Below are 15,813 nucleotides of genomic sequence, written 5' to 3'. Positions count from 1 at the left end.
GTTTGTCCTCTATGGCTTCCGTAAAAAGGGTTGGCCTGCTTCAAAGCAAACTTTGGCAGCCTGGATCCATATGGCTATTTCTGAAGCTTATCTTCATGAAGGTCTGCCGGTTCCTCCTTCTGTGAAGGCTCATTCCACTAGGTCTGTGGGTCCTTCGTGGGCAGCTCGACGTGGTGCCTCTGCAGTCCAGATCTGCAAGGCTGCTACGTGGTCCTCTGTCCATACCTTCGTGAGGTATTACAGGTTTGACACCTTCGCCTCTCAGGATGCTTCCTTCGGGCGGCGGATTCTCCTTTCAGCACAGGAGCGTCCCCACCCTTAAAGGATACTGCTTTGGGACATCCCCAAGGTATCCTGTGGATACCCTATGGACCCTGAAGTAGAAAATATGAGATATGGTAAGAACTTACCTTTGTTATCTCTATTTCTACGAAGTCCATAGGGTTCCCCAGGACTCCCGCCCTGTCGCACCTGTGCTGCAGATGGGCTTTACTCTGGTCACCGGTTTTTCTGTCTCCCTCTGGTGAGAATTTGATTCTTGCGTGTGTCCAGATCTTTCTTCTCTCTCTTCCTTCTCCTCCTCCGGCCTATGGCTTGATAACTAACTGAGGTGCCTTGGCTCGGGGGCGGGGTATAGGAGGGGGACCCTAGTGCATCCTGGGAGGACCGAAAACGTAACTCTATGGTGCCCGATGCCTGACGTCATCACCTATACCCCAAGGTATCCTGTGGAACCCTATGGACTTCGTAGAAATAGAGATATCAAAGGTAAGTTCTTACCATATCTCATATTTTTGTCTTTCATCGCTCAGAAATACATCTGCTAATGGATAGGCCCCTTTAGACTGTCCCCATTCTCTTCCCGAATTACAGGAGACCTTATAACTCCGGATTAGTATTTCCTATTGCTATAAGTGGTGGTTCTGTATTTCGGTTTCTCTGTACGTTTGCTTATTGCGGTTTCTCTGTACGTTAGCTTTTTTTCATTCTAGAGAGTCTTTTTAGTATATCTTGACCAAAAGCCTTAAACTAAAAATGCAGCTTGTAATATGTGATCTCAGTAGGATGAGAGCCGCTGGGTAAACCTTTCTCTCTCCAGATCCCAGGCCAAGCCTGCTAGGGCATACTGAGACTTGTAGTTCCACATTATCTGTAGAGTCACTGATTGCATTGGAAGCGTTTTGTATGGTCGTCTTTTACGTCTCAGGAAGTATCAAAGCTTCTACAGAGTGGAGACCGTGTCCTAAGCAACCAATCCCCTTCTAGCTGTCATTTTCCAGTACTTTTTTAATAAAATGAAAGGTACAAGCTGATTGGTTGCTATGGGCAACTTCTCCACTTTACTCTTCACCCAGTAGATGCTTTGATACATCTCCCCCGTAGTAATGTAGGCTGCTTGAAGGAGGGCATCAGTGTGCAGGCTGGATGGAGAACTGCTGTAAGTGCTGCAAGAATTGCTGGTTATCCATTATGAAGGTTGTTTGCACAGTGGGCCTGATTCAGACCCGCTCGCAAGCGGGTCGATGGTGGCCCAGTGCGCACTCGCGAGCCCCGGAGCGAGCGCAAAAAGCACTCGCTCCGGCGCTCGCATCCAAAAGGGGCAGCTGTCGATGTTGATTGACAGCTGCCCCGTTGGGAAGGGGGGTGGCTGAGCAAACGGAGGCGTTCCTGCAGGAACGCCTGCCGTTTGTGGGCGGCCCTACTGACATCACTAGTGATGTCAGTAGGTGGACTTCCTGCTCTAATAGTGCAGGAAGTCCACTGGGGCTTGCGGCAATGAGACCCTACCGCAAGGCCGCTCGCATAAGCTGTGGGTGGTAACCCACAGCTATGCGAGCGGCCAAGAGGCCGCAACAAAAAAAAAACAAAACACACGCGCTGATTCAGAGCGAGCGCTCGCTTTTTGCGAGCGGCTCTGAATCAGGCCCAGTGTTACCCCAGGTAAAGCTGTAGGCCCAGATGGGATTCAGAGGAGGGTTTTAAAAGATTGTTATAATTAGTTAGCGGGGATTTTTGCATTGATGTTTAATGTGTAACTTGAATATTGCCAAGTTCCAAAATGTCTTAAAGAAACAATTATTGTTCCTGTCCCAAAAAAAAGGTGTGCCTAAATGTTTACACGACTATCGCCCGATTGCTCTAACTTCCATTGTTATGAAATGTTTTGAGCGTTTAGTGCTGAAACATATTAAAGGCCACTTTGCTGCTGGATTTGATCCTCGCCAATTTGCTTATAGGGCAAATCGTTCTACGGACGATGCTGTTTTGACAGTTTTACACCCGGTGCAGACTCACCTAGAGCAAAAGAGGGCTGATGCTAGAATTGTATTTGTTGATTTTAGTTCTGCTTTTAATACTATTATTCTGGCATCTTTGGTTTCAAAGCTTTTTCAGTTAGGATTAAATGGGTATAATATATGCAATTGTGTTTTGAATTTTGTGACAGATAGGCCCCAAGTGGTTACGTTAGGGGGTTGTGTCTCTGGGGAAATTTAGTTGAAAACTGGTGCCCCATAGGGGTGTGTTTTGAGCCCTCTCTATTATGTTCTCTATTTACCTATGACTGTGTTTCAACTTCACAGTCTGCTAAGATTGTGAAGTTTGCTGACGACATCGCCATTGTGGGCCTGATAGGAAATGAGGGGGAGGAAGCCTATCCGTATGAGGTGCAAAGATTGCTTGAATGGAGCAGGGAAAATTGTTTACTCCTAAATACCACAAAAACTAAAGAGATGGTAACTGATTTTAGGAGGGTGGGTTGTGGACCCAAATTACCGGTGGTTTTGGATGATCTGGTCATTGAGGAGGTGGATTCCTTTACATTTCTGGGAGTTCATATCTCAAAGGATCTGTCCCGGTCTTTGAATTTTTCATCTGTGGTAAAAAAGGCGCAGCAACACGGAGATTGAAGGAAGCTTGTCTGAGTACGGAGACGCTTGTAAGTTTTTATTGTTGTATAATAGAGTGTATCCTGACTTATGGGATTATTATATGGGAAAGATTTCTGGACTGCACAACCTGACTATATATGATGGGAGGTGCTACCTTATGAGACTAATTGCAGGCACAGAAACAGACAAATCTCAGGTGCACAACTCCAAATTATTAATAATATATATAAATACAATAACATTTTGCAATCAATAGAGGTTTTTAGCATAATCATGGCCAAGGTTATGGGCCTACCCACCATATCCAGGTAACCTCATTCGGGTAGGTCCCTAACATACTAGGGTTCAAATCCAGCTAAGCCGCCCCAGGGCACCACCATAGTAAGAAAAGTGCAGTGTAAAGAGATGGTTAGCTGCAGCTGCATATAAAGAATGAAAATAAAAAAGTGAAGTACATATATATTAAACACACACAGTGAAGGGTTAAAATGTGTTATAAAGGAAAATGTGTTACAATGCGGTGCCCTGAGACAGATTAACCAACGCAATCCAGGGGGACCCACACCCCAAAAATGAACCAAAGTTGCACTACAGTATATAACTTGTAGGACTTACCTAGAATTGTGCCTAATACAGTGTGCATATACATTACCATACTGCATGCTTTTAAACCAATAAGGAAGGGTGCTAATCCAGAATGAAGGCGTCTCCTTTCCCTCAGAAGTGGGAGGCACATATAGAAACTAGGGATGTGCAGGCTCGGATAGGTTCGAGTTTGCACGTTGAGTTCGGATTTTTCCCTCCAAAAAAACGGAACTCAGAAAGAGGCAAAACGTCATCTTGCATGGACGAACATCATCATTCCTGGACTTTTGTCCTGGACTTTTGCCCAATATGTACATTTACAGTTTGTCCAGGGCAGTGCTAGGTTCTTCTGCTGCTCCTCCAGGCTCCCGGACTTGCTCCAATAGTCTGGAATGGTGGCCACATCTAAAATAAATACATTCCGCTCAGGCAGGATGGCCCTACTGACGCATCTAATGGGTTACTGTGATCGCTGGTCCTGTATATATGGTGGAATTATGATACAGAATACACTTTGTATGATGCATATTAAAGCTGGTTAAGTACTAATTCTGCCCTCTTCATGGACAGGCCACACTCGCTCTAAAATTAAGTATATGGAAACCCCCCTCTAGAAATCCTGTGTTTGCCACTGGTGATGATATATAGACAGTGACTGCTGTATTGGTAGCAGGGGATGTAGGACTGTCTGTCCTGTGCTGTATAGGAATGGTTACTCTTCCCCCCCCCCCCCTCCCCTCCTGTGTGATGATATATAGACAGTGACTGCTGTATTGGTAGCAGGGGATGTAGGACTGTCTGTTCTGTGCTGTATAGGAATGGTTACTCTCCCCCTCCTGTGTGATGATATATTTACAGTGACTGCTGTATTGGTAGCAGGGGATGTAGGACTGTCTGTGCTGTATAGGAATGGTTACTCTCCCCCTCCTGTGTGATGATATATAGACAGTGACTGCTGTATTGGTAGTAGGTGATGTAGGACTGTCTGTTCTGTGCTGTATAGGAATGGTTACTCTCCCCCTCCTGTGTGATGATATATAGACAGTGACTGCTGTATTGGTAGTAGGTGATGTAGGACTGTCTGTTCTGTGCTGTATAGGAATGGTTACTCTCCCCCTCCTGTGTGATGATATATAGACAGTGACTGCTGTATTGGTAGTAGGTGATGTAGGACTGTCTGTTCTGTGCTGTATAGGAATGGTTACTCTCCCCCTCCTGTGTGATGATATATAGACAGTGACTGCTGTATTGGTAGTAGGTGATGTAGGACTGTCTGTTCTGTGCTGTATAGGAATGGTTACTCCCCCCCCCCCCCGCCCCCCTCCTGTGTGATGATATATAGACAGTGACTGCTGTATTGGTAGTAGGTGATGTAGGACTGTCTGTTCTGTGCTGTATAGGAATGGTTACTCTCCCCCTCCTGTGTGATGATATATAGACAGTGACTGCTGTATTGGTAGCAGGTGATTTAGGGCTATCTGTCCTGTGCTGTATAGGAATGGTTACTCCTCCCCACCCTCCTGTGTGATGATATATAGACAGTGACTGCTGTATTGGTAGCAGGTGATGTAGGACTGTCTGTTCTGTGCTGTATAGGAATGGTTACTCTCCCCCTCCTGTGTGACGCCTGGCATTTAGTGTTTCCCGTGTTGGGAGCATGTGGACGGACTTCTGTTCACACCACGTCTGCTGCCAGTCACACAGAGAGAGCAGAAATACTGCTGGACTCTCCCTTTATAAATAGACACTTATTTTACATGACAATGGTGCATTAATCCCAGCAGGTTACAGCCACATAACCGGTGACCGGGCTGCCAACATCTTATCCTGCCGTATTATGAACAGTTAGTAGAACAGTCATCCGTGTATCCTGCTCCTCATGGTGGGGGATGAAGCATACGTTCTATAGCTGTACAGAAAATGAGTAAGATGAAAGTGATATAGTGTATACCGGTGACAGACTTCCCAGACTATTACGGACGTAATCTGTGATTGCTATGGGGAGGATGACGGTCATACTGTAGCATCAAAGTAACTGGTATTTTCCAGCATTGTTACATTTCCTGCTTCTGATCGAACACACTTATCACAAGATATAATGCTGACCAAAGACCAGGGCACAGAATAAAGAAGCGAGCTGGAACTAGCAATTGTAATATGGTTATCATTCCTTATTACTGGCCATTGGCTGTTCCCTGGAACCTCCGTATGGCCTACCTTTCTCCTCCGATTCCCATGTTACCTCGGATACTCCGGCGGGTCAGGGAGCAACAGGTTCCAGTGACCCTAGTCGCTCCAAACTGGCCCCGCAGGTGGTGGTTCGCCACTCTCCTCAAGCTGGCTGTTCCATTCCGACACAAGGACCTTCCTCGATTAGCTTTGACGGCCTGGTTGTTGAGACCGAGCTCTTAAAAGCTATGGGGTTTTCCCCTTCAGTGATCGGGACGATGTTGTGGGCTCGGAAACTGGTTTCGTCGTGCAACTGCCATAGAGTCTGGAAGACTTTTACCTGAACACTGCAGTAACCTATTCATAATAGGCAACAGTACAGCTACAGAATTAGATATACACACAGGCATGTATCTTACCAACAGCCTACCTTTAATGGAGACCTCACTGCAAGAGATTAATGACTTGGTGACCAGGTTGCTTACCATGGGGTCCTTCCTACTCATCAGACCTTCGCACTCACTGTGGCCTCTTACACAACCTATAGGGCATAATGCCCACCACACCTAAAGGCTTGATGCCTGCCTAAAAAAAGGGCAAACACACAATAACTCTGCAGGGCTTAATGCCCTACTGTGACCCCGCCCTATTGCCGCTTACCAAGGGGGCTTTTATGTATAATTCTATATAAGACATAATGCCCCTGGTGGCCCAGGCTTAGTGCCTGCCTATCCAGGAGCAAAAAAAATCATCTTACTGGGACTAATTCCTCTGCACATCTGACCTACTGCCCGTCTAACAATGACTTTTAATGGTCCTACTGCGCCCTTATGCTCTCCTGGGCCTATTGCCCGCTTAGTGCCTCATGGTGCCCACGGTCCTTGTGCCTAAACCCTGGTGGTCTAGGGGGAATGCACAAGCCATGGACTTACCAGTCCTGTTGTTTTCGACTGAACCAGGCCTGGCTCAGCCACTGTCAACTCCGCTGCGTTTGCCTGAGGCGGGCTACTCCCCTCCGCCTCAGGACTTCCTGTACTCTTCACATGGGGAGCAGTGGCCACTGTTGCCTCAGAGCTTCTGGGTCTCTTCACCTAGGGTGCGGCACCCTCCGCAAATCCAGCTTCTGACATCTTCACATGGCGGCAGCCTGCCTAAGCTCTTTCAATATGGCCACTGCTGCATCGGGGCTTCCGACGGCTTCACTGCCCCAGGCAGGGGTCTGCTCTTTTTTGTCTTCACGTGGTGGGCAGTGTCCTGCTTAAGCTCTTTTTTTGTAATGGCTGCCGTCCTCCAGGACTTCCAGTGTCTTCTTCCAGCTTCTTTAGTCTTTTAGGAGCTCTTCTGTGCTCCTTCTCGGCAGCCGGGATTCACTCATGGCACCTCGCGCTGTCTAATATAAGCCAGGACCAGGGGTTCGGGCGATGACGCAGTGAGCCGCAATCGGCTTGCGCGCTGCGCCACTTTTCTGTTTAGGTTGCTGTGACTGGTGGGGCGTGAATCATTACAGATTCAGGCCCTCCGCCATGCTCAATGTGGGGTGGCAGCGGGCACTCACCGCCACTGCACCCTCGCCCACTGACGATCTCTGCTGTTGTGGCGCAGAAAGGGACTGGGTCCTCCAGGTCCACCGTCTGGCCCAAAGTTGCCATCGGGCTGCATCCCTCTTCTGGGCCCTGCTACAGGATCACTCTTTGGGTGAAATGAGCGTTTCTGGCCAGCGACCATGCCATTGCACTGAACTTTTCAGTCTTGTGGGCATTTAGGTCGTGCTAGTTCGTAGCAGACTGAGTTGGTTCACTTATTTCTGATGGACCTCTTGCACCCAGCATGGAGTGGGTGTAAGTCCCGATACTAAGGATGGTGGCATGCTGACACGCGGGCAGATGATTGCATTAGCGTAGGATAATAAGCAGGCGATCGCGGCTGGAGGGGAAATCTGCGCCAGTTGTGTCCGACTCACTCTGTAACACTCCTGATATTTACATATATAGGAACAGAGTCTTCAGTTGATATTTCTCTTTATACTGTATGCAGTACCTGGTTATAGTATTTATTGTGTTGAGCATATAGTAGAGACCGGCCAGTGAGTATGTGGCCACAGCCTGCAGACCTCCGCTGTGACTGCTTCTAAAGTGCTGCTACAAATAGCCTCCTTACTGTGTATAGGCTTCAGGTGTTTGTTCATAGTATTGAGGAACAATACATACCCTTTAATCGTTCCTCTAAAGCAGGTGTTCCCAAACTTTCTTGAATCCCAGTGCCCTACGATATCAGCATTTTTTCATGGCACACCCTAGACCAAGCGTTTCTTATTGAGAAATTCAGGAAAAAATAAATTAAGTAAATTGTGCTTATCTCTCATCTTTAGGGTTAGCTATGTGGTAGTGGGCAGGGTTGTGCTTCTGTTTGCTCATCTTTAGGGTTAGCTATGTGGTGGTGGGCAGGGTTGTGCTTCTGTTGCTCATCTTTAGGGTTAGCTATGGGCAGAAGCAGGGTTGTGCTTCTGTTGCTCATCTTTAGGGTTAGCTATGTGGTGATGGGCAGGGTTGTGCTTCTGTTTGCTCATCTTTAGGGTTAGCTATGTGGTGGTGGGCAGGGTTGTGTTTCTGTTTGCTCATCTTTAGGGTTAGCTATGTGATGGTGGGCAGGGTTGTGTTTCTGTTTGCTCATCTTTAGGCTTAGCTATATGGTGGCGGGCAGGGTTGTGTTTCTGTTTGCTCATCTTTAGGGTTAGCTAGGTGGCGGACAGGGTTGTGTTTCTGTTTGCTCATCTTTAGGGTTAGCTATGTGGTGGTGGTGGACAGGGTTGTGCTTCTGTTTGCTCATCTTTAGGGTTAGCTATGTGGTGGTGGTGGACAGGGTTGTGCTTCTGTTTGCTCATCTTTAGGGTTAGCTATGTGGTGGCGGACAGGGTTGTGCTTCTGTTTTCTCATCTTTAGGGTTAGCTATGTGGTGGTGGTGGACAGGGTTGTGCTTCTGTTTGCTCATCTTTAGGGTTAGCTATGTGGTGGTGGTGGACAGGGTTGTGCTTCTGTTTGCTCATCTTTAGGGTTAGCTATGTGGTGGCGGACAGGGTTGTGTTTCTGTTTGCTCATCTTTAGGGTTAGCTATGTGGTGGTGGACAGGGTTGTGCTTCTGTTTTCTCATCTTTAGGGTTAGCTATGTGGTGGTGGACAGGGTTGTGTTTCTGTTTGCTCATCTTTAGGGTTAGCTATGTGATGGCGGGCAGGGTTGTGTTTCTGTTTGCTCATCTTTAGGCTTAGCTATATGGTGGCGGGCAGGGTTGTGTTTCTGTTTGCTCATCTTTAGGGTTAGCTAGGTGGCGGACAGGGTTGTGTTTCTGTTTGCTCATCTTTAGGGTTAGCTATGTGGTGGCGGACAGGGTTGTGTTTCTACAGAGTTTTCTTGTAAACAGACAAGAGATCTGTGAACAAAAGAACAAAGGGAGAAAAACCCTTTTTGGGGGCACAACTTGTAATAAATATAACAATGTTAAAATTTAATTTTTAATAAGTATAAAATTATTTCCTAAATATTAGGAGCAAAAAGAAAAGATTTATATTTTGTAGATTTTTCTTCATAAACAAATAAATAAAAGGGAATACCAATACTCTGAAAGTATTCCCTTATAATTGGTGATTCCTAATGGGGTGAAAATTTTCACAGAATTGATCCTACATACATAGGTATTTTAATTATCAAGGTAAGGAGAGAATTGATAATGAAATTATTTGACTATCTGATAGAAAATATAATGGCAACAAGTGTCCAGATAGAAAATGATATTAAATATATTCATAAATCCAATACTCATGCGTCTAATTATATCTTATCCAGACACAACAAATAAACAGAAAAAATATTTTTGTATATACTTTCATAGCAGCAATGATTCTGTAATTATCCTGTTAAAAGGAGAAACACTGATTCACAGTAATTCAGAATTATACACTACAAAAATTCAATCAAATTAAGTGTTCACAAATAACTTTTCTCTTTCATCCACTAGGGGACACTGGAGGTGCTTACGCTGGAGGTATAGAGGCGTGGATAACTGGAGCCGGCACTTTAAATAATTTAGAAGTGTGAAGCTCCTCCCCCTCTATGCCCCATCAGCCCTCAGTTTAGAAAATGTGCCTCTAGGAGCTGGTCACTACCTGCTGTGCTCCAGCAAATACATTTAATTTTTTTTAATTTTTTTTTTTATTTATATGCATCTTTTACACTCCTATAGATACCCTTCGCCACCTATCTAAAAGGTGGGGTTCGGGTACCTGGCGCCCTGGTGTTTTAGCAAAGGAGTGCACAGGGCTCATTACAAGAGTTCCTGACAGCTCCTTACCGCCAAAGCAAGTCTTCACAACAAGAAGAGAAGACTCTGCTGACCTGCCGAGAGAGACCTCTGGGGACACGCAGTGAGTAACAAGCTGCGCATCCCCCGGCTCCTGCCCCCGCTGCCTGGCGCTGACACAGCATGCTGTGCTGTGTCAGGTGTGCATAGCGATGTTAGACAGCGCTGGCAATGTACCGCTGTCGGCGCAGCCTTGCAGAAGGGGAATTGCTGTGTTGGGGAAGCTGCGTGTACACAGCGCTACACGCGGCTCCCTGCTTCTCCCCTCTCCCCGCTGATACACGCGATGTAGCGCGGAGGGGGAGGCAATGGCCAAGCAGCCATTATGAAGCCCTTAGGGCATGAAGAAGGGGGCGGAGCCTAATCAGCACGGGCTCTCCTATGCGCAGCAAGCGGCTGTGTTAAACAGCGTGGCTGCTGTTTTTCAACTAATACATGCCTGCATCTCTCCCTTATACAGGAAGTGTGCAGCAGATCTGCAGAGGCTGAATTCTCTTGCTCCCCAACAAATTAAGCACAGAAGGCTCTGGTGCTTAATACACTGGGGGTGCAGGGAATCTGATCTGTGGGAGGCAGTGGGGTGTATCTCCTCCTCTGTGTCCCAAGTCAGCCTTCTGCTTTTCTTTACTTCTGTATATACTCTGTCCCTCCATGTCAAACAGAACAAAGGCGTCTCAAAAGATGTTTGTTTGTTCTAGGTGTAACAACAAACTTTCCAAGCCGCATGCTGCTGGGTCCACGTTATGTGATGCTTGTATAGCAATTGATCCACCTGTGGCTAATACTACCTCACCTGCGCCTACATGGGCCCCTGACATGGTAGGAGTAATGACGGATTTAACGTCTGAGTTAGCTGAGGCACGGAAGTCTCAGCCTCCCTGGGTTGCTGGGCTAACCAAGGCCCTGATTCAGAGCCGGACGCTCTGACCAGAGCGCTCGCTCTGAATCAGGGCCCACCTCCATAATTATGGAGCGTCCTCCTGGACGCTCGTATAGCTGTGGGTCACCACCCACAGCATATACGAGCGTGCAGGTTGATGGTCGCGATGGTCTTGACCATCGCCACTGCGAGCCGAAGCCTGCGGTTGAGTTTCTCAACCGCAAGGCCCGGAGTGATTTTGGCTCTATCAGAGCCAAAATCACTCCCACTGACATCACTAGTGATGTCAGTGGGGCCGGCTTCTGATGGTAGGCGTTCCCTTGGGAACGCCCCCGTCTGGGAGGCACGCCCCCGGCACGCCCACCGAAGGGGGCGTGCTGTCAATCAACATCAACAGCACGCCCCCTTTGATCAGACACAACGAGCGAAGGAAAGTCCTTCACTCGTCGCGTCTCGCGCATGCGCACGACGGAGCTCCCTCCGTCGTGCGCATGCGCAGTGCACACCATCGACCCACTTGCGAGCGGACAGCCGCTCGCGAGTGGGTCTGAATCAGGCCCCAAGTCTCTTGACACCCTGGTACAAGTTATGGGTACAGCTGTGTCTGCACCCTCCACTTCCCTACAAGGACCGACACAAAAGCGTCCTTTATCGACTGTTCTCCAGTCAGAAGAGTCTGACGAGGAATTCCTTGCTACGGAGGATACTGAGGAAGGGGAATTGGAGGAAGCATTACACGATACCCCTCTAGAATTAGAGTCCACCTCTCCCGGGGTGGAATCTCTAATTTTGGCGGTCAGAAAAATCCTTAACTTACCTGAGGATGTTATTCCTGCATCCCAGGAGTGTGATTTATTTCATGAACAACCAAAGAGTTCGGCGGTTTTTCCGTTCTCACTGCATCTTCAACAACAGCTCTCAGTGGCCTGGAAGCAACCGGATAAACGGTTCCAAATACCGCGCCGGTTTCCTTCTAGCTACCCTTTTCCATCATCCATGATGGAGAAGTGGGAAACACCTCCTCCAGTAGATGCGTCCGTCTCCCGTCTTTCTAAAAAAAAACAGCACTCCCAGTACCGGGAGCTACAGTACTAAAAGATCCTTCGGATCGTAAAATTGGAGACAACGCTAAGATCTATTTATACCGCAGCGGTCGCTCAGTTAGTTCAGCTGGTCCTCAGACCAAAGAGGGTGTCCCTCCTTCTTTGTCTGCGTCTCCTGGGGAAGATGGTAGCGGCCTTCGAGGCAATACAGTTCGGGCGGTTCCACTCCAGGGTGTTTCAGCTGGACCTACTAACACAGGGGTCAGGGTCTCATCTGCTCCTACATCGCCAGATCCGTCTGAGGCCAGCTACCAGAGTGGCCCTTCTCTGGTGGACACAATCCAACAATCTTCTTGCGGGCCGGAGATTCGGAGTGTGGAACTGGATCATCGTAACAACGGATGCCAGCTTTCGAGGATGGGGAGCTGTAGTACTCGATTATCATTTACAGGGTCGATGGTCCCCTCTAGAACAAAAGTGGCCCATAAATGTGTTGGAACTCAGAGCGATCTACAATGCTCTGATAGACGCGACAGAGTTTCTAAGAACTCGTCCGGTAAGAGTTCAGTCCGACAACGCGACGGCTGTCGCGTACATCAACCGTCAAGGAGGGACTCGGAGTCGCAAGGCCATGCGAGAAGTAACTCAGATTCTCAGGTGGGCCGAGAGCCAGGCAGTAATCCTGTCGGCGGTATTCATCCCGGGTGTGGACAACTGGGAAGCAGATTACCTAAGCCGACAGGATATCCACCCCGGGGAATGGAAGCTTCATCCAGACGTGTTCAACGCGCTGATACGTCGATGGGGATGTCCTCAGGTGGACCTCATGGCGTCAAGATTGAATCGTCAGCTCCCGGTATACGTGTCAAGAACTCGAGATCCGCAGGCAGTGGCAGTAGATGCTCTCTCAGTTCCATGGAACTACGACTTGGTTTACCTCTTTCCTCCGATTCCACTTCTTCCTCGACTGCTAAAAAGGATAAAACACAAATCAGCCTCTGTCGTTCTCGTGGCTCCGAACTGGCCTCGGAGGAGTTGGTTCGCGGACCTTCGGTCCCTATTGTCAGATGATCCGTGGCCCCTTCCTCTGCGCCCAGATCTGCTACAGCAAGGTCCTTTAGTACACCCCAACCTAGCGCAACTGCGTTTAACAGAGTGGCTCTTGAAGCCGATATCCTAAGACACAGAGGAATCCCAGACTCTCATTCCCACCATGCTACGCGCCAGGAAACCAGTTTCTGCTGCGCATTATCACCGCATGTGGTGTTCCAGTCGGGATCTTCCATCTAGGACTTTTCGGTTGTCCCGGTTTCTGCTTTTTCTTCAGACGGGTCTGGAATCTGGCCTTCGTCTTGGAACTTTAAAGGTGCAGGTTACTGCCCTTTCCATTTTCTTTCAACGGAAATTGGCCCTCATTCCTGAGGTGCAGACGTTTCTTCAGGGGGTCTTGCGGGTGCAGCCTCCTTTTGTACCTCCGATTGCTCCCTGGGACTTGAACTTGGTGCTTTTGTTTCTTCAGTCGTCCATGTTTGAACCTTTGGAAGAGGTTGATATTAAGTACTTGTCTTGGAAGACTGTCCTTCTCTTGGCTCTAGCTTCGGCTCGTAGAGTTTCGGAATTGGGTGCTCTGTCCTATAAGCCACCTTACCTTGTGTTTCATGCTGATAGGGCGGAACTCCGGACGGTAGCCGCCTTCCTTCCAAAGGTAGTGTCGGCTTTTCATATTAATCAGCCTATTGTGGTACCGTCTTTGGTGGAGGACTCTGGTGGTTCGAGCTCGGAGAGTCACTTTTTGTCCTCTATGATGCGTTTCGGAGGGGTTGGCCAGCGTCTAAGCAGACTTTGGCACGTTGGATCCGACTGACTATTCATCAGGCTTATGTTGGTGCCGAACGCCGGCCTCCTTCATCCATTTCAGCTCATTCCACACGTTCTGTGGGTGCGTCCTGGGCAGCCGGTAGGGGAGCCTCCACGTCACACTTGTGCCGTGCGGCCGCTTGGTCTTCTGTGCACACGTTTGTCAAGTTTTACAAATTTGATACGTTCGCGGTTTCGGCATCCCGTTTTGGCCGTCTTTTTCTGCAGGCCCCGCAGAGCGCTCCCGCCCGTGGGGAAAACTTTGGGACGTCCCCAGCGTAAGCACCTCCAGTGTCTCCTAGTGGATGAAAGAGAAAATGGGATTTTGGTACCTACCGGTAAATCCTTTTCTCTGATTCCACAGGGGACACTGGATGCCCACCTCTGTGCTCTTAGCCTGCCTGTTAAGTTTGTTCCATATGTTGTATGTTTTGATTATTGTGTGTTCTCTCCCTTTTTACTCCGCTTGTTCTCCATCTCCTCTCGGTCTTCATTTTCTAAACTGAGGGCTGATGGGGCATAGAGGGGGAGGAGCTTCACACTTCACCTGTAAAGCAAGGGCTTGTTCACCAGGGTTGTGTTTCTGTTTGCTCATCTTTAGGGTTAGCTGTGTGTTGGTGGACAGGGTTGTGTTGTGTTTGCTCATCTTTAGGGTTAGCTATGTGGTGGTGGACAGGGTTGTGTTCTGTTTGCTCATCTTTAGGGTTAGCTATGTGGTGGTGGGCAGGGTTGTGTTTGTTTGCTCATCTTTAGGGTTAGCTATGTGGTGGTGTTCTGTTAGCTAACCCTAAAGATGAGCAATGTGGTGGTGGACAGGGTTGTGTTGTGTTTGCTCATCTTTATGGTTAGCTATGTGGTGGTGGACAGGGTTGTGTTCTGTTTGCTCATCTTTAGGGTTAGCTATGTGGTGGTGGACAGGGTTGTGCTTCTGTTTGCCTACATGTTTTATGATAGGCAAAACCAGAGCTGGTGGCTACTTATCACGTTGACCATAAATAATTGAATTTAGTCCTGGACGACCGTCCTGTGGCACCACTGCAAGTGCCCCGCAGCACCTCGGGGTGCCACCGCAGCCAGTTTGGGAACCACTGCTCTAAAGTGATGATGTGCTTTTTGGGGATCTTTTTATAGTAGAATATGACTTTTGTAAATTTGCTTCTGTACATAGCATAACTTCCAGATGTAGGTCTAATCCTCTCAGCAGTAATGATTTTAATGCATTTATCTTGTATTCCTTTCCCCTACAGCACCCGTTCCTGAAGATCGCCAAACCCCTGTCTAGCTTGACGCCTCTGATACTTGCAGCTAAGGAAGCCACTAAGAGCAGCCACTAACTGTTGAAGCCATCTTGATTTTTACGGACTCCTGGCTCAATAAGTCGCCGTTTCCTGTGCCGTAAGCTGCTGCGCCCCTGAAACGAGTGATACAAGCACAAAATGCTCTTAGAGGGCACCGAGGGACTTTCTCTGGACTCTTACAGAGAGAACTGTGAACATTGTTTTATATGTGACAAACACAGGATTTTGTGCAAGTCTTTAACTGTGTTTTTATTTTTATTTTTTTTTATGATTTGGAGCTTTGACTGTTGATGATCCAAATAAATGAAACCACCTTGTTTTCATATTTTTCCAAATGCATTTCTCAGTACAGAGTTTTAAAGACCCCACCTCTCCGAGCATAGCATGGAGATGGTGTCATTGCTTAAGGGTCATTAATCCGGTCTGTGCATCAATATGAAAGGTCCTCACCTCTCTGCTTTTCAGCCTGCATGCAAGTCTCCTTCATAATGGAATTGGTATGATTTACCGCCGGACCCTGCCCAGCGGTTGGAATCCCGACAGCGGCATCCTGGCAGAGGAGGAAATCCCGATCGTCCCCAGGTAAGTATTCTCTAACCTATTTCTACCCCCTAACCCTCCCTTAGAGGTGCCTAACCCTAACCCCCCCCCCCTCCCAGTGCCTAAACCTAACCACCCCCTTCCCTGCCGCCTAACCCGAAGTCCCACCCGGGGGAGCCTAACGCTAACCCCCCTTCCC

The 15,813-nt window shown here is 48.1% G+C and overlaps 1 protein-coding gene across 2 annotated transcripts in view; it reads left to right on the top strand.

Annotated features, from left to right (window-relative positions):
- The window catches only part of PAK1 (p21 (RAC1) activated kinase 1), a 92,207-nt gene extending 76,810 nt beyond the window's left edge, over positions 1-15,397 (top strand). For both annotated transcript variants that reach the window (XM_088473813.1, XM_088473814.1), the window contains exon 15: positions 15,024-15,397. In XM_088473813.1, the coding sequence (XP_088329939.1) occupies positions 15,024-15,110 (87 nt within the window). In that variant the 3' untranslated portion in view covers positions 15,111-15,397. The remainder of the gene's footprint in view (positions 1-15,023) is intronic.
- Positions 15,398-15,813: the final 416 nt, after the last annotated feature.

This window comes from Taudactylus pleione, unplaced genomic scaffold (genome assembly GCF_031769625.1).
Source record: "Taudactylus pleione unplaced genomic scaffold, aTauple2 ptg000140l, whole genome shotgun sequence".
Lineage (NCBI taxonomy): Eukaryota > Metazoa > Chordata > Amphibia > Anura > Myobatrachidae > Taudactylus > Taudactylus pleione.
This window is presented reverse-complemented; position numbering and strand designations above follow the sequence as displayed.